Source organism: Tauraco erythrolophus, chromosome 1 (assembly GCF_009769465.1).
Source record: "Tauraco erythrolophus isolate bTauEry1 chromosome 1, bTauEry1.pri, whole genome shotgun sequence".
NCBI classification, from domain to species: domain Eukaryota; kingdom Metazoa; phylum Chordata; class Aves; order Musophagiformes; family Musophagidae; genus Tauraco; species Tauraco erythrolophus.
In genome coordinates this window covers 109,922,640-109,950,192 of record NC_141465.1, presented here as the reverse complement: position 1 = coordinate 109,950,192, position 27,553 = coordinate 109,922,640, and the positions used below count along the sequence as shown (strand labels likewise).

The 27,553-nt window shown below is 38.1% G+C and overlaps 1 protein-coding gene across 8 annotated transcripts in view; it reads left to right on the top strand.

Annotated features, from left to right (window-relative positions):
- NBEA (neurobeachin) overlaps positions 1 to 22,741 on the top strand; it is a 531,270-nt gene extending 508,529 nt beyond the window's left edge. For 7 of the 8 annotated variants that reach the window (XM_086612868.1, XM_086612875.1, XM_086612851.1 and 4 more), the window contains 6 exons: positions 2,039 to 2,194; positions 3,090 to 3,260; positions 13,459 to 13,560; positions 17,585 to 17,781; positions 18,506 to 18,657; positions 22,651 to 22,741. In XM_086612868.1, coding sequence (XP_086468994.1) covers positions 2,039 to 2,194; positions 3,090 to 3,260; positions 13,459 to 13,560; positions 17,585 to 17,781; positions 18,506 to 18,657; positions 22,651 to 22,741 — 869 coding nt within the window. The remainder of the gene's footprint in view (positions 1 to 2,038; positions 2,195 to 3,089; positions 3,261 to 13,458; positions 13,561 to 17,584; positions 17,782 to 18,505; positions 18,658 to 22,650) is intronic. The other variant, XM_086612881.1, reaches the window with a different exon arrangement.
- The last annotated feature ends 4,812 nt before the right edge of the window (positions 22,742 to 27,553 follow it).

The window sequence follows — 27,553 nt, the reverse complement described above, 5'->3', positions numbered from 1 at the left end:
AGATAGGAAAATATTTATTCTTGTCAGTCCTGGAGAACTAAAAGCATTAGCTATTGATACTGAATGAATTACATGAGTGCTATTTGTTATTAACATCACCAGCAATTGGTATTTAAGAAACAACCAATTAAGTCAGTTACATTGTCAACTCATATCTATAATTCTGTTCTCTTATCAGGTCGCATTACTGAAATAAAATGTGAGGGTCTGGTAGAGTTCACATATTTTCATTTCTTACAGCCAGCACTGCGTATATCAGTGCAGATACAGATCCATTTCTTTTCATTCGATCTATGATTTGGATTTGTTTAGGTGGCTTTACTAAATTAAAAATGACTAGATTTTAAATTGATGCATGATCGTATTTTTTAAATCCAAAAATATTTGAGAAATGGAGTATTTTGAGAAATAACATCTGCTAAAACTGTTAGAGAGATTGCAGGACATCTGTATTCCTAACAGTCATTATTTCTTTTCAATTGCAACTATTTCCTTTGTGTTTGTTTGTTTATTTATTTGCAGTAGGCATATTTTTGAGACAGAAACCAGGGATAGGGAAGGCTCTTAGAGGCAATTTTGCAGCAATGGTGAGAAAAAAATGCATTTTTAAACATCTCCAGATGAAAAGTTCCTTTTTTGTCTGTGTCAATATTTGCAGTTGAAAGATTTACATCCAAGTACCTCAGGAGAGTTAGCTTTCTCATTCTGTATGCTTCATTTGCTCATATAATGACAATGGCTTTCTCTTCAGATTTTCCTCTCTAAAGCTAGGGCACAACTATTGTGCCCACTTGTTCTGGAAATCTGAGTAATTCGTTATTCATTATCTTTCAGTGGATGGACACAGAAGGTCTGGTAATATAAATATGTGTTCTTGAAATGTATATAAACATGGTATTGCCTTTTACAAGCAAATTTAAGATAATTTCATGCAATTGTGAGCAATTTAAGTAGAATAACCCAAAAAAGGGAAAAAAGAAAATTCAGAATATTATCTGCATTAAGTCGTGTTCCTACATTAGGAGAAACATGTCTCTCAGAGTGAGTTTTATCTCTCCTAACTTCAATTAGCTGAAGTTAGTTGTCAAGATTCCCTCCATAGCTATTGTAGAAAGAGAAGCCGTCCTCTGGAGTTGTCTAGCACTTGGACAGCTATTACAACGTGAGATGACTTGCCATGTGAAGCGATGTCTCTCCAGTGAGTATAGAAGGAGCATGGATAATTAACTTAGATTATATATTGAACTTTTAGAAAGTTAATACTAGGTGAGAGGGAACACACCTTTATTGTATTACCATATCCTGTCTGCTGTGTCACAGGAAGAGCGTATTTTCTGGTTACTCCCAGTCCTTCCTAACAGCTCCGTTTGACAGTTGGAGTGGTGGGAAATCTGCGTGAACTATAACTTTTCCCTCCGTCTGGAGGAATTTCCAGGTGGCATTGCCTCTTTTAACATTACTGCCCATGACCTGGCTCCCTGCTTGAGGACTAGGTGATAAGACAATGTTGAAAAAAAACACATTAGATTTGAATAGCTTCATTGGTTGAATCCTTATGTCTTTGATCCGGTTAAGCATCTGCAAGTATGGAGGGTGTCAAGGTCACATAATATAAGCTGGGATATTTTCTGTAGGATAGGTACCAACCAGCAAGAATTGACTTTCTGCAGTATTGTTAGCACTGACTTTTTGAATGGACTTCCATCAGTTTCCCATAGTTCAATTTGGTTTTGGAGAGCACTTCAGCACAGCACTTAAAATATTACCATGTATTATGCAGTGCATCAGGCAGCTTATACAAAATTGTCACCTCCTGTAAAATCTTTTGTCTTATTCAAAGGGAAACCAGAAATCTCACAATAATTTTGTATTTCTGACACCCATATAGACAGCTCTAAATGTTCATATTCAAAATGCTTACTCAACAACAAATTCACAGTTCATTGAAAGTTAAATGTATTCATTTTCTCCTGTAAGTGGATGACAGGAAGGTGGTGGAATGGCTTACTTGTAAAATGTGTTTTGCATTTCGTTACAGCCAATAACTCTGGTGTGAACAAACGGCAGATCACAGACCTTGTGGATCAGAGCATCCAGATAAATGCACATTGCTTCGTGGTCACAGCAGATAATCGCTACATTCTTATCTGTGGTTTCTGGGACAAAAGCTTTCGAGTTTATTCTACAGAAACAGGTGACCCTTAATACAACTAACTATTTCTTCTTAGGTCACAAAGTGGATGGTTGTCCTAATACTACCATATCTAATGTCTGTGCTTACCTCTCAATAAATTATAAAGGGCAGTTTATAAAATCCTTAAGTATTGTTTGAGCATAATAGTTTTAAGATGCTTTTTTTATTTGAAAGGAATAGAAAGGCATACGATTTTGTATGGTTTTGAAAACCATAGTTACAAACAGGGAATTGATCACATCAAAAGAATCAACCAAAATTTTTGTTACAATATTTTCATGGCTGTATTGTTTCTGTCTCTATTTATTTTGTGTAATAAGGAAGTAGATTGCATAGCCTAGTACCACGAACCAATATTCTGTTTCTTTGTCTGATTGTTTAGCCTAATATCATCCAGCGTATTGCTAGAACTTGATTGCAATAATAGAAAGAAGAAGATGATATCAAAGTAAATCTTAGTATGACATTAATATAGAACAAATATACATTTTTAATATAATAGTGTAGCACCATTATGGAAAAGTTCACGTGCTGTCTTATGCATATCATTCATGAAATTCACAAATAGTCTTCTAACACCATTGCTTAAATACTGAAGGAGCAGTAACTCCACTTAATATTCGGTGACTACAGCACTGACTTGATTTTCAGAGATAAGGGTCAGGCTATGGATTGACACAGAGCACAGCCCTCAATGGGAACATGAAAAGAGGAAAAAATAAGTTTCATCTTTGTGAATTTTTAATCTTGTTGTAGCGTGTAGTGAAGTCTAATTAAGGGACATGAGGCAAAAATTACATTTGAACTGAACATTTGTTAATGATTTAGTTAATGATTTCCAAATACTGCAAGTATTTAAGACACCTGAATTTGTGTCACTTTGCACTCCCACCAGGAAAATTAACTCAGATTGTGTTTGGCCACTGGGATGTCGTGACTTGCCTTGCCAGATCAGAGTCCTATATTGGTGGTGATTGCTACATCGTGTCTGGATCTCGTGATGCTACATTACTGCTTTGGTACTGGAGTGGCCGACATCATATTATAGGTGACAATCCAAATAGCAGTAAGTATCCTGTAAAAAACACCTTCCTGAGAGGTCCTCTCTCGCACCTATTCATTTTTAGCATTCCTTCTGTCAGCTTCAGAAGATATTACCAAATGTATCGATTACTTCACTTACAGGTTGAAAGTTGGTATAAGAAGAGCACCACATACTAAGCAATTCACTGAGTCCTAGCCAAAAAAAATGTTTAAACAGTCTGTGCTTGGTAACAGATAATAGTATGGGAGTAATTCTTAAATTCATAGTTGTCTGTATCACTTATAGCATCATGTCATCATCATGTCATAGAACAAAATGGTTATGGCCTTTAAGTGACAGGACATATATCACTATATTTTGACTTTTCTTTCCCCAGAAATATTTTTTGGCATTTTAACTTACTCCTTTTGTGCTACAGCATGCTGTATCAGCTGCTTGCCTTTTCAAAAAAGGAATGTCTCAGATGCCATGGAATTAAATGAGTTTCTTTGAGAAAGGTCTTTCTATAGCAAGTAAACCTTTGGAGAAGCAATGTGACTGAATAAAAATAGAAAAAGATAAAATGTCAGTAAGAGTTTACATTTCATTTGCAGGAGACTATCGGTGCTTTGCAGAGTGAAGGGGAAGCAACAATAATAATATTAATTTATATGAGAGGGCATTTAAAGTGTGCTACTAATTTACAAGGTCCCTTCACCCAAGCCAGAAATGTGCCCACAGCCAAAGAAAAGAGCAACTTTTATCTATATACTATAGCTGTTCTGTAAAACAATAAATCAATTTCATTTAAAGCAGTCTTCAGGTTCTGATGATTATTTTCAGCACAAGGATATTGCCTCTTTAGACACAGAAGAATCCATCACTATCAATTTTGGTCTGTGGTTCAACTGGAGGCAGTTGTAGACCTGTCAGTTACAGACATCTGAGTGAAAGTATTTCTTCAATGGAATGTCTGGTAGAAAAGTGTTTTATTTGTTACAAAGTAAACATTTTCTTAATTTTGCGGCAGCAGATTTTTTATTATGTTTTAATTTTCTTCCATTTGTCTGTAAGCAGAGCAAAGGGGAGACAGATAAAAGCCTCACTTTCTCACCTGATTTTCTTTTGCTTTTATAAAAGAGAGAGAATGAAGGAGGGAGGGTAAATAATTGTGTTCCTGTAACAAATTTCTCTACTTTTTAGGTATATTCCAGGGTTTTTTTAGCACTTAATTCTCAGGGAGAAATTCAGTCTGAAAAGGAATTTCAAGTCAGGACACTCTGTTTAGCTTGATGCCATTTTGCTTCTTTGAATGCCTGTGAATATGTGTGATTCATATCAAGTATGAGTAATTTCTTTGCCAAGAGTCAGAAAAAAATAAGAGCTTGATCCTTTTGTTGAAGTAAAAATGTAAGACTTTTCCTTTACTTTGATTATGTAGGGCTTGGACAACCTTGCCATTAGCATCTCCCGACTGGCTGAAACAAACAGCTCCACTTCTCTTGCAGATATATTTATTTTAGTTCCAATACATTTTTGTCATTGTGAACATATCTGAAAGCAAGAAGGCGGTACTTTTTGGAATTTCTGGTTTAACATCTCAGCTGTGTACCTTTGGAAGTGTCTGCCTTGGAGAACTTTAGTTTTATGAAAAGAAAGGATATCAGTTGGCTGACAGAAGTCAACGAAAACAAAAATCAGTTGTATGATTTGCTCTCTGTCTCTACCTCTATGTGAATAAGGCACTGTTTTGCTGAAGAAAAGGTCTTATAGTCAGATTAATGGGAGACTGTGCTGCAGATAGTTGTGTCCAGGCAAATGTAATCTTGCAGGCACAGGTAGCAGCACCTAGGAAGATTAGATAGCTAAATCCACCGTGCTAGCTTCCAAATATATTGACCAGATTTCTTACTACTCCTGTTGAAGACATGTTGAGGAAGAGTGATGTCAACACTGTTATTGCTATCTCTACTTATTGGATTAAAGTTAACACAGATGTGCTAATTATGTACTAGTACTGTGCTATAACCTGAACTTCAAGTGTTATAAACGTATCCTTATTAACAGCTACTTTGACTTTTCGTGAACATACATCAGTAAGGATAGGTCACATGAGTGATTATATGCCTGAAGGACCTACAATTACTAAATCTTTCTGCTGAAGTGGTGAATACTAGATTCTGTTCCCTAACATAAGCAGACATGATAGCTTGTCGTGTGGCTGATTCCCTGTATACTAATTTTCAGGAGTGAAACGTTCTCAACAATCCTTATGAAAATACATTTGAAGTTTTACATAGTTTAAGCCGCTGAAGTAGGAAAGAAATATTTCCTAATCTACTCTTCTAGACTTACTGTTAGAAGATTAGGATTTACCTTGTAGGAAAAACGAAAGTGAGATGTTCACTATAGGTCAAATCCAATTAGTTAACATCTTTGGAATGAATTTGCGGAAAGATGTAGATGATATTTTCAGAGAAAAAAAGGGGGATTAGTTTTTTAAAAGCTGTCATCTGGAGACACAGATAAGGTATTTTATATCACAGACTGTAAGAAGGTGAAGAATTCAAAGAAAAATGTCAGGTATAGTAATTATCTGGGTTAGATGCTTGACTTTATAATGATCTTTTAAGCTGAAAGACAGTTAATCATTGATTTCAGCTTCAGTGCATCCAATTACCAAAAGGAACTTCAGTTGTTTCAGAAAATGGAGGGGAGGAGATGGAAGCAAGCCCCCCGTCCTAAACAGTTTATGTAGTTTGACATTTGCATAGAAAAATGTAGATACCATTTCATTAGAAAACATAACAATAACAATCATTTATTGTGAAATACTCTGGGGCCAAAGATTGTCAGAATAAACTCCTTACTAGTTCTGCTAAAATTCCATATTCCAGAATTCGTATGTTAGATAAAATCTTTACTAAACAACAGGTATGCCAATAAGCTAACCTGTTACACTTGTGTAGAGATTTCTGCTGAAATACCTGTGGAGCATGTGCTCAGAGGGTGACCTCAGCTGTGTTTGTGGGAAATACAGACTAGCTCTGGTTTAAAGAGGAGAATGAAGAAAAACTGTGTCTTAAATAAGACTTGCAGGTGGCTGCTCCAGCTCAGTAGCTGAAAACTTATCTATGAGAGCATGGTGAGCTTCATTTTACAATTCAAAAGTAATTTTTCTGATCAATGTGTTTATTAAGTTATAAATTTTATTCTACAGTAAGTACTAAAAAGGAGTTTCTGGTTCAGTTTGCACTTGTCACAATGTCTTGACACTTCTCACAATTGCTGTGAGAAGACTGAAGTTTTACCAGATTTTAAATACAATGTTTTCCGTGGATTAGCTTTCAAAAATAACTTGCAAAAAACCTTCTGGTTAGAATGTTTGTGCAGTAAGTGCGAGACTTAAGTTCTTGGCCCCCAGAGACTGTGGGAGTTCAAACCTGTGTTCCCATATTCACAAACACATGCTGACTATCAGGCTATAAATTAATGTGGGAGGGACCTGCTCTGAACCTCAGCTTTGGTGGAACACAAAATTCTTTTCTCTGTTCTTGTTTATGGATCATCTGTGACATGATGACTGGATAAAAATAGAGATAAATCAAGAAATCAGGAACCAAAACTGAATACCTTCAACAGCAATATGTCGGGCAATTCCAAGCCAATGAATTAGGAAATCTGAATCTGCACCTTTTTGAGTTGATGACCATATTACAAAAATCTGCTGCAGCTGAGAGAACAGTGAAAGGAATCTGTTTTATCTTAGGAAGACATGGCACATACAAAGGACATTGTTTACTTATTTTAATTCTTTGAAGTGATCTGGCAAATGTAAATCTTTGCTATTCTAAGAGACTGAATAGAAAAATTATTGTGATAGAGTTTGACAATCTGGGGTTTGATTTTTTTTCTCTTATGATATAGAGGGATTTGTTTTAGCTGAGCACCAATTTGTATACAAATTTCTTCTCACGTGGCAACTGTATTATCACAAAAAGGAGCAAAGACACTACATGATATGCCCTGGAGTCCAACATGTATCATTATAGCTGTTTTATTTTTGTATTTTATGATTGCTTTATTGAATGTCTCTTTCAAACAAGTGACTTTGAAAATGAGAATTATCTCCGAGTCTTTGAACAGATACCGAAGTGGATGATAGAACTGCAGAAAAGTGAGGGACAGATGCTTTCATCTGAAACAGACACAAATTCAGAAACTAATTTGAAAGTGATAAAAATTAATTTGCACACTTTAATTGGAATCAGACTCCTGCATGAAAGAAAGGAAGGGTAGGCAGCTTGTGCTAAAAGCTGATTGAATTTTTTGTCAGGTAAGTATGTTGGACTTGGCCGCTTATCCTCTTGAGCCTCTCTGTGCAATATATTACATTCACCCTCTGACTGGTGTTCTTTAAAAGGATCAATGCTATTCCTGTTTTGTCCCTAGAGCCTGAAATTTCATTGATCTTGGGACTTGACATTTCTCATTACCTATTGTAGCTTCCAAGAGGATGGTCACAAGAGATGTGAGAGTTAACCCTGCTTTTTCTAGTGGGAACCGTGCTGACCATTGGAAATTATTGTGTCTATCACCCCTAAGCATTATAACATAATTCTCGGAAGTGCTAACAATTCACCCTGTCCTAGTGAATCTATTCTGTACATACCTGAAAGGGAGGGTAAGTGCTACCATAAAGAATCTTTGTCAAGTTTACCTGCACATTTTTTTAAGTCTGTCATGAAGTATACTTTTATTTGTTCCTTTTAGATAACATATTTTTGAAACAATTGAAAATTGTGAACATCGCATGTTTTGCAAGTTTGTGTCTTGAAAGAGTAGTTACTCTGAACTCAGAATATTCATTTGTTCTTTTATATCCCTCCATGTTTTAATACTCTATAACACGCCCTAGTTTAACCTTGAAAGGGCAGCAGTTTAAAAATAGGCACCACTGTGTTCTGTACCAAGTGGACTGGATGACAGTCTGAAAGGCCAGTGCAAGCACATTGGCACACGTACAATCTGCTTTGCATGTGTAAAGAGCTATTACAATTCTTATATGTTTATATAATTTAGATATTAATTTAAAAAACAAAGTACCTTGGCACTACTCTGCCAGAGTTGAAACTCTGAAAACCAGCGTGTAATTTTTACTGGCACTGTCTCCACTCTGGCAGCCAAAGACATCTCTCCTAAGACTGCTAAGCAAAGGTAAATAAGCCAATAACACACCTGAACTAATGCAGTTATAGCTAGCATTTTATCAACAGATGCCTGTGCCTGTGATTTGCTGCATACCCAATGGGAGCTGTACAGCATGGGGCCGATCAGAGACTTGCCAAAGTTCTCAAAGCAATTTAGTGGGAGAAATAGAAAGAAAAATTGCAAATCCTTATTTTCCTCTCTTCCACTCTATTTTTCCTTTTGGGGTCTGGATAGTTGCAAAATATCCAAAAGTCTATAGCTGAATTATTTATTGAAAATAATTCACTTTACTATTTACTTTAATATCAGCACTTTTGAGGGGATACTCTTCAGAAAAAAAAAATCTCACCAGGGTGAGTGGACTTTGTAGATATATACCATTCTTCTCACATTCCTTAACAAATAAATCAATTCTGCCAGAAGTGAGAATATTTTGAATACATGAATATTTTTCAGTCAGCAATCTTTCTCTTACAACCATTGCTCTCTCATGTTGTGAACATTGTTGTTGGCTATTTCCTATTTTGAAATATTTCTATTTATTGGTTATAGCCTTATCTTTTCATCAAACTCCAGAATGTTTTTTTCTAAAGTAAAAATTCAAGAAGGCTATTACATTTTCACTTCCATGGAAGCCATAGTATTTTCTAAGATTTTTTTTTTATGAAGAGTATGCCCTCAAAAGTGCTAGTATTAAAGTAAATAGTAAATGAAATTATTTTCAACAAATAATTCAGCTATAGTCTTTTACTTGCTTCCATCAAAGTCAGAGTTGAAGTGGAAGCTGGAATTTGCCTTGTGCTCTTATGCTTCTTTATACAGAAGCTTCTTAGATGTGTCCCCATAGCAATCAGTGTATAATTTCTGGAAAAGGACAATATGAGAGAAATAGCAACACTGTCTGTTCTCTTTCTTTTTGTCTTCTTTTTTTCACTTACCATATGAAAGCGCCGTTTGTTCCACAATAACCTTATAGTAGTGTTAAGCACTATATTTTTTAGAGAGAGGGAAGATGTATTTTATTTTAGACTTTGTAGAAAAACTTACTAGTTTGGAAATACAGCACAGATTGGTGGTTTTTTTTTTCCCTTCTGCCCTCTAGTAATTCGGTTCAAAGGTGCTCCTTTGGGGAAATTACAGGGAGTTTACAGTGATGGTATCTCAGTTCATAGGTAGGATATTTTCACCTGCAATTCCCTCAGAGCTGCAGCCTTTGACCTCTCGCTGCATCTATCAATAGTGATGTGACAGTGACAGAATATTTTGCTAGATTTTGAATGATTCCTGGAGTTCACAACTTCTGTCCCTAGCAATAAAATGTAATATGACTGAGGTTCTCTTCCCCATGCCACAGCTTTTCCTGTAGAATGTATCACTGAATAATTTTTTTCTTTGAGCCCTAAGGGGAAAAATCCCATTTTCAATTACTGTTGGACTGTTACTCCCAATAATGATATTCCATTATTAATTTGTATTTACTGAAAAATAGGACTCAAAGATCTAAGTTTCAGGGAAGTTGTTTCTTAAAAGCATTTTCCTTTACAAATTAAGAAGTCAATTAGATGTGCTCATTTTTCATATTCTGACATTTTACGATTTCATGATGTTACAGGGAAACACTGAGGAAAATGGCCTTTTGAAAATTACTTTATTTCTTTTCCATTAAAAAACTTCTCACCATCTTATAATTTCAGTCATTCACCCTTGCAGTCTGATGACACTAGTGTATACACCTCTGTAATCAGATCTTAAGCTATGATGACTCTTGAACATAATTCCTCTTTCTTCTAGAAGGACATAGAGGAGAAAAAAAAAAAAAAAGTGTGAAATTCTGAATTTAGTAGAATTGAACCTGAAAAGGAGATGGGTTTTCAACAGCAGCATTGATAGGGAAATTATAAAAAACTAAATCTCAAAATGTAACAAATCTTCCATGAGATATACAAAGCATCTTTCTCTGTTTCTTCCAACATCCATCCTTCCCTAGCAGTAAAGCACATTTTTCAGTTCACTTCTTCAGTTTCCAGACCAGAAAGACTGTTTTCTTGCAGGCTATATTAAAGATCAGGAAACTAGGATTTATTGGGGCAGCTGTTTTCATTAGAGATAGGAAAGAGTTAATGTGTCTGTACAATGCCATGGTATGACCAGGTAGATTGACCCACCCTATACTATTGGGTCCAAAATGAAAGTCCATAAATCCATGGTTCAGAAAGATAGTAAAATAGATGGATGACTTATTACAATTTTGATGACAGGAGACATTAGGGTTTGGCAAGAATACTACAGATTTACCCTAAAATTTGAAGAACTGTTGTTATATACAGTTCTGGCCACTCAATTTTTAAGAAAGACCTTGGAGGTAGACAGGCACAGACAGTTACTCTAATAACTGAAAAATGACAAGCCCATCACTTCAAAGGAGTTTGTGAGAGTTTGGTTTGTTTAATAGAGTCAAAAGGAAAGGCTGAGAGGGCTGATTTCTTCTCTAAGTACAAGACTGGGGAAAACCCAAGAGATGGAGAAGACCTGAAGCTGAAAGACAGTGCTGACACAAGAACAAAGAGATACAAGGTAGACAGGAATAAATTCAGACTGAAAATCCAAATACTTCTCTCCTTTACAGTAGGAAAGGTCTGGAACATCCTTCCAGGTCTCATACCCATATAGTCATATCACTAGTTTATTAAAAAGTTTATATGATGAGTCTACAATAAAAAAGACTACATTCATTGACCCACAAAAGTCTATCCAAGCCTCCATTGCTAAAGCATACCTTTCAGAAACCCATGCTGTATTGCTTACCTTCTCCAGTAGTTTCCCTGCTAATTTGTTTTAGGGTTTAACTGTTTTTCCAGTTAGGAAACTGCATTTTATTGCAGGGTTGAAATGTGTGCAGCCATTCACCCATTAGACCTCGCTGTGCCATTAGCTGCAAGATAAATTTCTGGGCTGTTTGACATCTTTTATGCCTGTGACTCCCAGCTACGGTGGTCAAGTCTTTGCTTTGGTGCCTGTGCAGTGAAGAGAGAAAACACTTTAAGCACCATGCAGCCTCCTGTCTTATTCTCTCTATCAGCTGTGTGACTCTTTTAAGCTTATTCCAGTAAATCTGGGCACAAGACTTTAATCTTTCTGGTCTATAATGTATAACTCGACTCTAGTCGCTATTCAAGTGTATTGCATTGAAAGTTAATGTTGAGGGAGTTTTCCTTTCTGGCTCCATAAATCCTTCTCTATCTCACTGCCTTCCAGAACAGAATCTCCTCTCCAGTGAGCAGAGCTTGTGCTTCTCCAGGAGCGTCAACCTTCCACCTGGATGCATTAAAAATAAATTGAATAAATAAAACACATTTTGCTACCTTTTTATGTGACTAGACAATGCAGAGAATGTTATAATAATTACTTTATTTTTTCATTATACAGTGGCTCATAAATCTTTGTATTAGCTTTACATACAACTATATCTTATCAGCAAAAATTTTATATTATCCTGTAGATAATGTTAATTGGTTAATATTCGATCAAGAATCAATTCCCAGCTTGTAATTGGACACCCTGATTTCCAATATCCTAATATGTAGCACACAGTAGATGATACCTTTCTATGTACAAAAAATTTTAAGATCTGTCATTGAACCAGCTTCTGTGTCATCTATGTTGTCTACAGTCAGTTCCATATAAAAGTGGTTTAAATCAAAACATTGTATTACTAAGACAAATATCTTGAAAAAAATACGTGGAGGCCATTTTAACATAGCCATATTTATCAACTATACCTGTCATCCTGTCAAAAACAGATAAGAAGCTTCCTTGACAAGACTTCTATTCCAGTACAGCATGATGACTGGCATTAATGAGATTTTTGCTTCTAATTCTTTGTTGACAGAACTGTGGATTAACCATTTTGTTATTTTGCATAGGATTAATGTTACAGTAATTCATCTGTAGTTCCCTAGGTCATTTCTTTTATCCTTTTAAAGTATTTGAACTACACTGGTAGAGCTCCAGTGCACTGGAATTTCCTAATTTTCTATATTTCATTTGTAAATATAATGAGATGAAATCTGTGTTATCTAGCAAGTTGCTAATTTTTTTGTTACTGATTAACTTTCTTTGCCTGGTAAAGCAATATCTAATACTGAACAGTTCCTTACTGCACACAGGAGTTTTACTGTTAAGATGTCAGCATCTGTTATTATTAGAAACAGCAGAAATGTTGCTATTTGTCATATAAACACTCCATAAATGCCTACTTGTTTGAACCCAAAATAAAATACATTTCACTCCTGAATATAAAAAATAAATATTTAGGGAGTATTCTATCCTACTCTTTAATAAAGTAAATGTGATAAAAATGGCATAGGTGTCTGTAGTGATATATATAAAATGGTGTATAATCATAACCATTTTTAGGTATAATTTTAATCTATAAGTATTCAATGTGTGTCTGAATCAATGATGTCTATGGAACATTAGTAGTTTTCTAGTACAGTGCTCTTCCTCCTTTCTTCTTTTCCCACCCCCAGTTTCTTGAAACAAATTATGATCATTAGTATAGGAACATCATCAACTCATGCTACTCTTTAGGTCCTAGTAAAAGTCTGCAGACATATATGTTCAGTAGCAGATCTTTACATTACAGCTGCTTTTAATATCACTAAACTTCATGTTCTTTATCCAAAATATAATTTTCAGTATTTTTAGGTCAGAAACCAGCAATGTTATCATTTGTGTATTGTAAATAGCACACAGTCCATAATTTGTAAACTAAATAAATTTGCTTTTTGCTAATGTATGAATTAAAGCATTGGGAAGCTGTGCTTATGAAACTTTATGATATCTGAATGTCTGGTGCTCAGAAACCTAAATATGAGATATTTCAGCACACTGCTCCTCTCTTTGATACTTATTGATTTAAGGCAAATTACAGCAAAGTTCTTTTGTTGATAAAACAGGTCTGGTTTGGCATTCCTCTGTTGTTTCCTTTTTTTGTTTTTCTTCTTGTGTTTGTTTTTTTTTTTAACAGGTGATTATCCAGCCCCTCGGGCTGTTCTAACTGGTCACGACCATGAAGTTGTCTGCGTGTCAGTCTGTGCAGAGCTGGGACTTGTTATCAGTGGTGCTAAAGGTCAGTAATGTTTTTATGATTTAAGTCTTAATGTTTTTAGAGCCTTTTTTAGTCGTACTTCTTAGTCTTCCCTCAAACCACATATATTTTAATTATCCAAAGTCTCCTCTACTAAGATGTATTGTAATTCGGGGGGAATCTGCAGCAGTTTATTCTGAATGTTGTTACATACTATCTGGACTTGCGAGATATAGACACAAATTAAGCTGATCATTCCTTCCAATCGTCAGCCTGTGCTACCATTCCCCTCAGATCTGGAAGAGCAGCTGATAAAAATTTATACGATAATTCGTAGTGGCATCTACTGATTTTGAAGAAACTTGTTGATAGAGACCTGTATGTAGGGGAAGGTCAGCTCCAAGTTCTCCACCCTGATCTTATTTGAATGGCAGTTTGTAGGACTGACCTCAGTCTCCTTGGCAAGGGAAGCAGGGTCAATTTGCTTGGTTTTGGATCTGTGGACAGCATTTCATCCAGTAGATTTGTTTTTTTAGTGGATTCCAAATAATGAGGAGATTGGGTTGGAAGGGACCTTAAAGATCATCTAGTTCCAACCCCCCTAACATGGGCAGGGACACCCTCCACTACATCCGGTTGCTCAAAGCCTCATCCAGCCTGATTTTGAACGCTTCCAGGGATGGGGCATCCACAACTTCTCTGGACAACCTGTTCCAGTGCCTCACCACCCTCTGAGTGAAGGACTTCTTCCTTAGATCTAATCTAAATCTACCCTCTTCCAGTTTAAAGCCATTGCCCCTTGTCCTATCACTACACACCCTTGTAAAAAGTCCCTCTCCAGCTTTCTTCTAGGCCCCCTTTAGGTATTGAAAGGCTGCAATAAGATCACTCTGGAGCATTCTCTTCTCCAGGCTGAACAGCCCCAACTCTCTCAGCCTGTCTTTACAGGAGAGGTGCTCCAGCCCTCAGATCATCTTCATAGAATCATAGAATCATAGAATGGTTTGTGTTGGAAGGAACCTCAAAGATCATCTAGTTCCAGCCCCCCTGCCATAGGAGAGGAGCTCCAGCCCTCGGATCATCTTCGTGGCCTTCTTCTGGACTCGCTCCAGCAGCTCCATGTCCTTCTTGTGTTGGGAATCAACCAATCCATTCTCCGCCCAGCCTGTTTTATGTCCTTCTTGTGCTGGGGACTCCAGAGCTGAATGCACTATTCCAGGTGGGGTCTCACAAGAGCAGAGTAAAGGGGCAGAATCATCTCCCTCGACCTGCTGACCACGCTTCTTTGGATGCAGCCCAGGATACAGTTGACTTTCTGGGCTGCCAGTGCACATTGCAGGCTCATGTTGAGCTTCTCATCAACCAACACCCTAAGTCCTTTTCCTCAGGGCTGCTCTCAATCCATTCTCCGCCCAGCCTGTACTTGTGCTTGGGATTGCCTTGACCCATGTGCAGGACCTTGCACTTGGCCTTGTGGAACTTCATGAGGTTCTCACAGGGCCACCTCTCAAGCCTGTCAAGGTCCCTCTGGGTGGCATCCTTTCCCTGCAGCATGTCGACTACACCACACAGCTTTGTGTCGTCAGCAAACTTGCTGAGAGTGCACTCAATCTCACTGTTCACGTGGCCAACAAAGATGTTAAACCCTTGTCTTCCTTAAGGTTCTTCTTTCTTATATCTCTTTCTATCTCATTTCCACTCTACTTTTACATCCACATCCAGCTACTTGCTTTCTCTATCTACAGTGATGCCTGCTTTATTCATCCCCGTGGATATCCTTGAACTCCTTTTTAGGTTTGCTGCTTCTGAGGGTAAGAAGGATGTGATGCTTGTTCTGCCTGCTTTTGCTCACAGCTGAGCTCCTCGGTTATCGTTCTTCATGCTGCCTCAGAGCTCAACATTTATTTTCAAAGCTGAGTGTGAAACTTTTGAGTAAAGACATTTTTAACAGAAAAGCCTAATGGGTCATTAACTCTTGTAATGACCTACTGCATAACAGTCATAGGTGAAGTCAAGACATGGATGAAAAAAATGTACAGTGACACTGAACCTGAAGTTTTTTCTTGCACTCTGCTATTTCTCATCTTTTAAGACAGCTTTATATACTCTTACTGCCATGATAGTGTACTCTTTCTGACTATCTTTTTGCAAATTTCCTCTTATTAAAATAGCTGGAATCTCTACTCAGTTTTCGTCTGCTTCATTAAGTATGTGATGCTTTGGTAACTTTTATATTTTTAGAGGTAAAGGCTGCTGGAGGATGAAAGACTTTTACATCAAATCGAGAATATGTTTGTAATTGATCCAGAGAAATGGAAGCCCAGTCTGTCCCCTGAGTTACTCTTCTCCTGCTCTTCCTCTTCAAACTCTGTTCCATATGTAAATGGAAAGAGAAAATCCCTTTTTTGTTGCTGTTTTCCAGCAGATGCCCGTTTTAAAGCTGCTGCTTCAGTTTCTGTCCTTCCCAGTCCCTTCCCAGTTTCTTAGGTTGCATTTCTTGGCAATGCTTTGCCTCCCTGCCTGAGTGCTGCCCGTGCTCCGCCGCGGAAGGCTCTCCCTCTGGAGCTGGCTGTGCCACTGCAATAACACATGCAGCACACCAGAGAACCTGCTGAGGCAGGGAGACAGCACATACAGGACTCCTCTGAGAAAAATCCTGTGCGTCAGGTTGATGTTTGCACATTCTTGTCCAACAAACCCCAAAATGAGCCGTCAGTCTGCATGTCTTTACAGTAGCATCCTAAATCAGATTTTCTTTGTGCCTTTTCATGTCCATGACCGATCAGCGAGCCAAGGTAGTGGCAGTTTGTCAGTGCGCTTAAATATGAAGGTATTACACTTTTCTTTTGAAAAATCTAACATGGTAATTATTCTAAAGGTGGAGGCATCACTTCTTAGAACATTTTGGCGCTTCAGTATTTCCAAAGCTGAAGCTTGACTATTTGAGAAAATGAGTTAATTCCATTGCAGTCTTATCCTATGGACCCAGTCAGGCTTGGAGTCTCTCTGCATAAGGCTTTATGCAAACACAGATAAAAACCTGTACCAGAGGCCGCACAGGCAGATGCACTGATGCTGCGATTCATCCTACCTGGGCAAACTCAGCTGCTGTGTGATTTTCAGAGAAGTTAGGAGAGCTTAACATGAGGTGGCTAAGCCTGCCAGTATGAATTTACTTTCAGGGTCGTGAGCCAGTTGTATAAGGAAGAGATTACTGTGCTGTCCAGGAGTATCCTGTGATTCATAAAGAAAACCTTTAGTATTTACTGTGACTCATTACATTTTTCACAGAAGAGACTCCTTTTCTTAGTAGGAATATGGATCTCACTTTCAAAAAAGCTTTTCTTGTAGATCTTGAAATGAAGATAGCCTAGTGTTGCATCTTAAAATGTATATTGTAGCTGTTTTTTTATGTCATAAGCAGTAATAAAAATACATTAAAATCTCATATTAAAATCTCTCTGGAGTAAATGCAGTTATGACGTGGTCTCCTAAAAGCTCTTATGATCCAGATATCACAGTAACTCTGTTGGCTGTCAGATGACACCCATTGTTAAAACAATTCAGGACTGGAATCTGCATATAGCACATTCACTGGGGGAGAGGACCTACAGGAACTGCCATTGTCTATAGGAGAAATATGCAGTGATACGATTATATGCCCTCTGGGAATTGCTCCTACTAGTCACTCATAGGGCCCCATCTGTTTAATGTGAATGGGCAGGCTAAAGAGAGTTCATGTTGTTGGAGGAAAGCAGTAAGACTGAGGCTTCTGAATGCTTGGAAAGAGGAAAGAATATTTTAGAAGATAGATCAATGAAAATTCCTGCCAGCTTAAGTAAATAATAAACTACCACTTTTAGGCATGTTGTATCTGTTTTCTTAACATGCTAGCTCTTATATTTCCTTTTCTATTGCCTATTTTAAAATCTTTAAGCAAGCATTACATCTTCTTATATCTATGCAGGAGTAATGTGATCTAAATGTGTATTAGGCATTGCCTCTGTGCACAGTCTATGATTCGTATAAGCAGCAAATATATGATATATTATGTTTTCATATACAGAAGGTCCTTGTCTGGTACACACAATTACTGGCGATTTGCTGAGAGCCCTGGAAGGAACAGAAAACTGCTTGTATCCTCGCTTAATTTCAGTATCTAGTGAAGGTCACTGCATCATCTACTATGAACGAGGACGGTTCAGCAATTTCAGCATTAATGGCAAACTCTTAGCTCAGATGGAGATCAATGATTCAACCAGGGTAACTCTAAATGCAAACAAACATTTGTTGTGTCTCGCCTTTGTTTATTTAAATAAATTGAATCTATTTGCAGTGTGGTTTAAAGGAAATCACATATGTAAAATTGCTGCCTCCTGATTAAGTCATATGCAAACACAAATCCTCTTGTCTTCATCTTCAAATGCAAAAGTGCACTTGAGCTTTTCCAGAATAAATAAGAATAAGTTGTTTATGATCCCATGCGATTCCTGGAATTTTTGTTTGGAATTAAATTTTGATGGGAAATACGTCTTTAAATGAAATTCTCTGAAAAGAGTCCATTCTTCATTTATTAGCCAAGACATGAATTCATGCCTTCAGGGCTCTGCTCTGTCACTAGCACTTGAAGCAGCATTAGGAATGCAGATCACGGCTCTGCTTTAGGTGTTAGTGATGGCACCGAATGTTGCAGGACAAACATCGGAATGTTATGTGATGAACTCAAGTCTTGGCAGACTCAGTTAAAGAGCTTTTTGGTTATATATCATGTTTAAAACCACACAATTGTTTTATTTAAAATGTAGAAATCCAGAGTTTGTTGGTTTGTGGTTTTTTACTGGAGAGAAAGAGGAGTGGGAGCATTTTTCTTCAAATTTAAAGTGGGTAGAGCAAAATAAATGATTATAAGTTGATTAAATTTTTGTAATATGGACTCGTATCCATAAAAGCTAACTGTGTACTTGGGTTTTGTCTTTTTCTTCTGAAGGCCATCCTCCTGAGCAGTGATGGACAGAACTTGGTGACAGGGGGAGACAATGGTGTAGTGGAAGTATGGCAGGCCTGTGACTTCAAGCAGCTCTATATTTACCCTGGCTGTGATGCTGGCATAAGAGCTATGGATCTGTCTCATGATCAGAGGTGAGTTTATCATTAATACTTGTATGTAAATACTACAGTTGCACAAAGTATACATCTCCATGAACTTGAATTTCATGAACATGAATTTCATTTCAATTTAACATCTCCATGAACATTAATTTATGGCATGCACTCATTAACAGGATATGGTACAAAACCATTACCTCAGTTGTTATCTTGTTGATTTATCTGACTCAGCATTTTTTCTGATCCTTGAGTCTCATAGGGCAAGTTCTTAACATTAAAGTGAGGTCTTATATCATAAAGTGAGGCAGTTTAAAAAGTTTGTGGTACATTTTGATTTTCAGCTATGTAGAGCTTGAGAACTTCTTGGGATTGCATCCAGACTATAATGTGTAATATTATCAGTGGATCTATTCACCAGGAGTGAGTGTGGTCATAGAATCATTTTGGTTGGAAAAAACCTTTACGATCATCAAGTCCCACCATTAGCCTAACACTGCCAAGTCCACCACTAAACCATGTCCCTAAGCACCACATCAATGCCTCTTTTAAATAGCTCCAGAGATGGTGACTCAGCCACTTCCCTGGGCAGCCTGCTCCAATACTTGACAACCCTTTCTGTCAAGAAAGTTTTCCTAATATCCAATCTAAACCTCCCCTGGCACAACTTCAGGCCATTTCTTCTTCTCCTATTGCTTGTTACTTGGGAGAAGAGACTGACACCCACCTCAGTACAATGTCCTTTCAGGTAGTTGTAGAGAGCAATAAGGTCTCCTCTGAGCTTTCTTTTCTCCAGGCTAAATAACTCCAGTTCCCTCAGCCACTCCTCATAAGACTTGTGCTTTAGACTCTTCACCAGCTTCGTTGCCCTTCTTTGGACACTCCACACCTCAATGTCTTTCTTGTTTGAGGGGCCCAAAACTGAACACAGTATTTGAGGTGCAGCCTCACCAGCGCCGAGTACAGTGAGATGATTCCTTCCCTAGTCCTGCTGGCCACACTATTGCTGATACAAACCGGGAAGTGTTGGACTTCTTGGCCACCTGGGCTCACTGCTGGCTCATATTCAGCCAGCTGTCAACCAGTCCCCCCAGGTCCTTTTCTGCTGGGCAGCTTTCCAGCTACTCTTCCCCAAGCCTGTAGCGTTGCATGGGGTTGTCGTGACCCAAGTGCAGGACCTGGCACTTGGCCTTGTTGAACCTCATGGAATTGTCCTCGGCCCATCGATCCAGCCTGTCCAGATCGCTCTGTAGAGTCTTCCTACCCTCAAGCAGATCAACGCTCCTGCCCAGCTTGGCGTCATCTGCAAAATTCCTGAGTGTGCACTCGATCCCCTTGTCCAGATCATTGATAAAGGTTTTAAACAGAACTCACCCCAGTACTGAGCACTGAGGAACACCACTTGTGACCAACTGCCAACTGGATTTAACTCCATTGATAACAACTCTTGGGGCCCGACCATCCAGTCAGTTTTTTACGCAGTGAAGTGTATGCTTGTCCAAGCCGTTAGCAGCCAGTTTTTCCAGGAGAATGCTGTGCGAAACGGATCCTTTCCTTTGATCTTCTTGAGCAATGGAGATGTAGTGTACTAGCCTAGATTTTTGCAGTCACTGCTGTGACACGAAAATGCACACTGTAAACTTAAAAGATGTATGAACCTGGTCCCTCAATCTTCTATTGTAATGTGATTATAATGTAAACCTGTATGTTACATTTATACAGGATTATGAGTAGATTTGCTGTTTGCATCATGGATCAGTCTTATATTTTTTCTTAATATACAAGGTCGTGAGATGCAAAGAAGTCGTAAGATATTAGAAAAATCATACAGCATTAATATAAGTTTATTTTTCTTACATTTTTCAGCATTCCTATGCTGTGTACCTATTTTGTAAAGCAACAAAAATACCCATAAACAAAATACAGGCCTAATTTACTCGTGTATGAGTAGATGACTTGAAACAAGGTTTTGTCTGTAATTACTCTTATTGAAACTAACTTACAGGAAAAGGCCTGTTTCCTTTTGGAGCCTTGCCTGTTTATGCATATAGTGCGGTGCTCTGTTCAAAGAGATTTATTTACACTGCAAAATATTTCAGGTAGTCTATTTTCTCTATCCCTGACTGTAATACTAGGCTGTGAAACCCCAGCTTTGCAAAGTGCTTTAAGTACCTGCTTAGCTTTAGACAAGTAATTAAGCAGAGAATGGCTTTTGTATCACAGGATCACAGAATGTGATTGGAACGGACCTCAAAGGATCATCTAGTCCAGTCCCCCTGCTGGAACAGGACCACCTAGATCAGATCACACAAGAACGCATCCAGGCAGGTTTTGGACATCTCCAGAGGAGGAGACTCCACAACCTATCTGGGCAGCCTGTTGCAGTGTTCTGTTATCCTTACTGGGAAGAAGTTTTCCTCATGTTTAAGTGGAACCTCCTGTGTTCCAGCTTATATCCATTTCCCCTTGTCCTAGCATTGGATGCCAGTGAGAAGAGCCTGGCTCCATCCTCATGACAGTCACCCTTTACATATTTATAAACATTAATGAGGTCCCCCCTCAGTCTCCTCTTCTCCAGGCTAAAGAGACCCAGCTCCCTCAGCCTTACCTCATAAGGGAGATGCTCCACTCCCTTAATCATCTTTGTGGCCCTGCGCTGGACTTTCTCAAGCAGTTCCTTGTCCTTCTTGAACTGAGGGGCCCAGAACTGGACACAATATTCCAGATGTGGCCTCACCAGGGTGGAGTAGAGGGGGAGGAGAACCTCTCTCGACCTACTAACCACACCCCTTCTAATACACCCCAGGATGCCATTGGCCTTCTTGGCCACAAGGGCACATTGCTGGCTCATGGTCAACCTGCTGTCCACCAGGACTCCCAGGTCCCTTTCCCCTGTGCTGTTCCCCAACAGTTCAGTCCCCAACTTGCACTGGTACGTGGGGTTGTTCTTACCCAGATGCAAGACTCTACACTTGCCCTTGTTGTATTTCATTAAATTTCTCCCGCCCAACTCTCCAGCCTGTCCAGGTCTCTCCAAATGGCAGCACAGCCTTCAGGTGTGTCAGCCACTCCTCCCAGTGATAAATGTGATAAAAGTGAGGATATGTGATGAATGGAAAATCACCTCAACTATTGCCACCAGAACAATGTAAATATGGGGCTACATTTCAATACAAAGCTTTTCAGGAGTACCAAGGTGTGATCAACTTTTGATTAAGGAATCAGTCTTCGCAGAGGCGTCTCATTCTGTCTGGAAGGCCCTAGGATATTATTCAGGTGATTCCAGCTGCAGCCTCAAGTGCAGACTGCACCACAGATCCTATGTCCCAGTTACCAGACAGTGTAGATGTGTCAGCCATCCTGGGGCACCTCAAGTGGCACAAGATGCCAAAAATTAGGCATCTGGGTACTGAAATAGGTGAATGTAAGTGTTTTGGCATAGGTATCTTCATGTGAGCTACAGGAATAAGCTCCTGTAATAACCTTGCTGATTTACTTGCTACAGCCTGGGGAGTCTAGGGGAAAATTAAACTCACTCTGAAGCACATGCCCAGTGACCTGTAGAGAGCTGGTCTCAGGCTGCACTGAGTGTACTGCTTAAGGCCTAATTCGGTTGCCTACCCATAGCCAGTTCCTACTCTTTGAGACCTCGGATGTCTGAGGTATGTACCTGGGGTGGAACATATGGCAAAGGACCTAGTGAAGACCCACACTCTTCTGGAGAGGCAGCTGGAGGCAAGGCAGGATATGCTAGAGCATCTCAAGTGGCATGATGCTTTTACCTGTCTGAAGGCGACTGAATGGATCTCTAGATCTCCTTTGACCATAATGGGAACCTGGAAACTTGGCTCCTATGTTGACATCTAAATGCATCGTCTCCATCACAAACTGAGTCCTACCCATGAGCTTAATCTTCAGACAGTGTTGCAAAAAGCACCGCATTCTTTTAGCTTTTTTACTGTTTATGGTAAACCATCACTTGAGAAGGTAAAAGAGGATTAACAGGACCATCTTTTCTATCTTTTTCAGAACTCTGATTACTGGCATGGCTTCTGGCAGCATCGTAGCTTTTAATATAGATTTTAACCGGTGGCATTATGAACATCAGAACAGATACTGAAGCAGAATGAAGAAATGAAAGCCCAGGTAAAGCTGAGAGCACAAGTGCTGCAATGAAAGGTGTAGTCTCTGGTGGAAAACCACGTCTGCATTGACCTCCGTTGTACATTCCATTACACCCAGCAATAGCTGTACATTGTAGTCAGCAACCATTTTACTTTGTGTGTTTTTTCACAACTGGACACCAGCTGCTGAAAAGCAAGCTTGTATCATGTAAATTATATGAATTAGGAGATGTTTTGGTAATTATTTCATATATCTTTGTTTATTGAGAAAAGGTAGTAGGATGCGCCACAAGAGACTTTTGAAAATTCTGGGGAACCTTGTGTCCAGTTGTTTCAATGTTTAGGCTTTGAACCTAACATGCATCCCATCTCCAGCCTCTTTTCAAGCTGAGATAAAAAAAATACGTTTGATACTTTGTACATCAGATGCACATCTTAACTTTAAAGGGATACTTTTGTAAAAGTAAAACCTTGTATAAAGAACAAAACCGTTTCTTAATTTTATTGTGGAGTTACAACTTGCATGTACTTTAAACCTGATGTCTTGAAGGAACAGGTACGTTCACACAAATCAAACTGGAGATCTGCCTAAGGGTACAGCTTGTGTTAAAGGGTTGAATATGGGCGCAAACAGTAATTTTGACATTTCCACCAACACGTTTTTCACCTTTTGAATATAAACTTTACCCCTCTTAAGTGGAGTTCTGCTCATGAAGCATTTGGATAAAAAGCCATCATTTGCCATATTTATACCTTATACAATAGAAATTCAATTCCTCCCTTCTAAATTCAAAGACTAGACAGAAAGGGAGCAAAGAGGGAAGTTCACTTCAATGCTTTGTAATGCTTCATGACTCCCAGTACAGACAAAGTGCTATACTTCCGGATTATTAACATTTGGCATACAAATCCTGGGCAAGAGAGCCCCTAGTTATTTTTTCCCTTATTTTTCCTCTGAGCAGCTTGGTTTATTTGACAGCCTTAGCTTCATTGTAAAGGTGACTGAGGTTATTCTTTTCGATTCTTCTGAAAATCTCACCTGAAGCCACTCAGACTAAGGCACCTCATGTTTTACAATACTGTAATGATAACTATCGGAATAATTTTCTGCACATTGTACTGATCAAATTACACACCCAGGGGTATATACACTTTAATTCATGTTTCTTCTTTGTATATTTGGTGACTGTATTGTCATAGATGTACATATTGTGTCGGTAGGGCTATGAGGCATGTAACAGGAATGTAATTTTCTCAGAATTTACACTCACTTGCAGTCATTTATTTAAAAAGATAATGGATTCTTTGTATTGGCACTTTGCACCAGAAACATATCATTATTTATTGATGTGATTACTTATTTGTTATCCACCTTGTATTAGTAAGTTTAGCACTGAATTTCCTTCTTCATTGTTGTTTGTATTTATATGATTCTGAAATCATGGGGATCAGTGTAATGATTAAGTTATTCATCACCCGTCTGTAAGCAATATCTTGAGTTTGTAGCTTAGAATTGGGAGACTATTGAACATCTGGAAGACAAGTTCATTTCATCTTGAGATCATGGTGAAATATTTTGGATATATAAATTCCTTAAGCTATTGTAACCATGTTTTATTGCAAAGATGTAAAATATGCCAGATGTGTGTGAGTTGGAAATCAAAAAGAAAAATAAAATATGCAAAGAATTCAGTGATTGTTTTTCATTTCAGTGAACTTTTTGTCAAAACATTCACATTATCATTAGGAACACATTCACATTATCCTTAGGAACAAACAATTATTTTAAGAAATCTTCTCTTATATGCTGTGTATGTGCCAAAAATTACGCATGCCTGGGTGGCTGTATTTCCTGGAGTCTCAGGAAATAAAACAGAGGTTACAGAGTGTGTTTTGCAACTCTTTTCATTGCCAGTACATGGAGAGAAGCTACTAAAGATATTTTGATCAGCAGAAGTGAAAAATCAAAGCCTTTAAGGGATATTTAGTATCCTGTGAACAGGCAATAATCTTGTATAACAGACCTCGCAGAATGCAAAGATCTGATGAGAGTCATTTTGGATATCTCTCAACATCTGATAAGATGGAATTAATTCCATCTTATTTTGGGCATTGAAAGTTAGATATCTACACTCCCTGCATAGCAAAACAAAACAAGTGGGATAAGTTGCCTGTTGGTAATGCTGAGGTCCCTACAAAGATTATAGCAAGTAAGTAGAGAATGATAGTTATCTAAATGCCAGATATCTAATTTAAGGTAGCAATGGTAAGCAAAATACTTTCCTCATAATTAGAGAATCCTGATTGTCTAAAAAGCAGAATAACAGCCAACACGTCAATTTATTGACCCACTCATTGCCTTTCCATTTAGGAGGATTGTTCTTTAAACAATTATAAAAATTAACTAAAGCCAATATTTGAGAATCTTATTTGAATACAGTATACATTTTAGTAGATATCTATTTATATCAATCAGATTTGAAGAGGATAACCTAACTTGTCTGTTTTGGGGCTGGAGGAGAGATAGGGGAGGAGATGAGAGGATTATTATGAGAATAGTGGCATGTGAAACAGTTTATTGTTATATTGCAACGTCCATTCCATTATTATACAGGTATCACCCTAATTTCATATTTCATTCAGCAAATCAATTTTTAAAAAATGCATCATTGCAGTTAACCCAAAAATGATTATTACAGTTATCTTAATTAATACGGTTGTTTGCATGAAGTCTCTCAGCATTATGTGAAGTATAATTTAGTCACAAATTTGCCCAAGTGAACCTTTGTGTGAGAAATTGGCCATGAGTTACAAAAAGAAAAAAAAATCCTACTGTATTGCATTCATAGGTAGGAGTACAAGTCAGACCCATAATAATAGTAGTAGTGGTAGTAGTGGTGGTAGTAGTAGTAGTAGCAGTAGTAGTAGTAGTAGTAATAATAATAATAATAATATGCCGTCTCCATTATGGTTGAAGTTATAAAAATGGAATTGCCACAAAAGCATAGGACAAGGAGGATATATTAACAGGCTGACGTAGTCACATAGATCAGCTTGATATAGTTTTTGTGGTGAAACACCACTATTGCCTTTTACTTTCTATTTAATTTCTATTTTTTAAGAAAAAAAAAGTTATGGCTGTGTAGGATGTTTAAATTCCTTTGTTGTTTTTGTTGATTTGTGTTAATTACATTAGTATACACCTATCTGTTGCAGGGTCTCTTAATGTAAAAAGACAACATACATGGATCTCCAGTTTATATCACAAGACTTTTCCAAAGCTTCAGCTGTCCCATTTATGTCACACAGTAAAACTGGGCTGACTCTCCTTTTTTCTCTATAGAAATAAGAGTTACTAATGCCAGGGAGTCGCTGGAAGCTGCCTATAGAAGATGAAGCAGCTTTGAGCAAACCAGTTAAAGGCGACTAATCTCTGAGCTAAGGGAGATGCAGCATTAAGGATACAATTGTGCAACTAAGTATACCTACAATGAAAATAATGTACAGTTATTGGCTGTGTTGCTGCTGGTTAGTCCTGGGTTAATAACTGAACTATAAGCCAATGCCACACCAGGAGGATTATGAAACAGCTATGAAGCTTATTCCTTATCCAGATCCTACCACTGTTGAAGAGGATGCTGCTCTCTTTGCAAGAGCAACGATAAAGGAAAGGGTGCTGCGTTTTACCCAAAGGAAAGACTAGTTAGGCTCAGGTTACTGAATAAATAATGATAATGTTGATAGAGAATCTCATGGATTGTGCTTGTAGAACTAAAAATAACAGTTGTGGCAAATGCTTGTTGTACTATGGTGCATCAACCCTGCTGACAAGCAAGTAGGATGTTTGAAGCAAGCCTTGTGCTGCCAGGGATAAAAGCGTTTGGAGCAGACACGGGAAGCGAAGCGCTGACTTCTGATAACAGCAAGAGAACCACCTCCTGATAGACGTCTAGCACGTATAAATATTTCATTTGGAGACTTGTAGCTGGAGTTCATGCTCATATTTTCCAAGGGTTTAATTGTGAACTGGTTTTATTTAGGCTTTTGTGTGTGTGCGTGTTGCTTGCAAACACTAAAAATGAATGGTCTAAAACTTAAGCTGATATTTAAAGAAAAAAAGAAGTACTGGAAATTTATATGTCTATGCAATACAGTAGAGTTTATAGACTCTCTAACCCTGGTGATTAGTTTTGCAACATCTACAGTTAAGTTTCAAGATCTGCAACTGACAAGAAAAACAAGTCTGGAAATTGCTTTCTTGTAAAATTTATAAGCTGTGGCCATATAATTAGTTTATAGAGGGATTTACGTAGATGAAAATCTGCCAAACAGCTGACTCGGTTTATGGGTCCGTCTATGGTGACATCATGCCTGAGCAGCACTACAGCTCCGCATCATTGGTTAGAATTAAGTCCTCTCTCAATTGCACCCCATTTGCACCAGGGTAACTGACATGAGTAGCTACGTGCAAAATTCAGAGCCTGGAGTGCTTTTTATTTATTAAAGGATTGGCATAAGGGCTCTGTGTGCCTAAGGGTGACACATTGCCAAGCTCCCTTCAGCCTAGAGTTCCTACATGAAGTGGAGAATGTGCTTTTATGTACAAAACTAGATAAGAAAAAAAAAATCTTCTCTGGTGCCAGAAGATTACAGACAGCTAAAAGCTATCAGCACCAGTGGATTTGACTTAAAAGTTTCATGTCTGTTTATACTTTGAAAAGACTTAGTCTTGGCAGGATGCTGCAATGACCAAGCCCTGTGGCAAAGCTAATCCTAGTACCATAGCTGTGCAAATTTAAGCATGATGC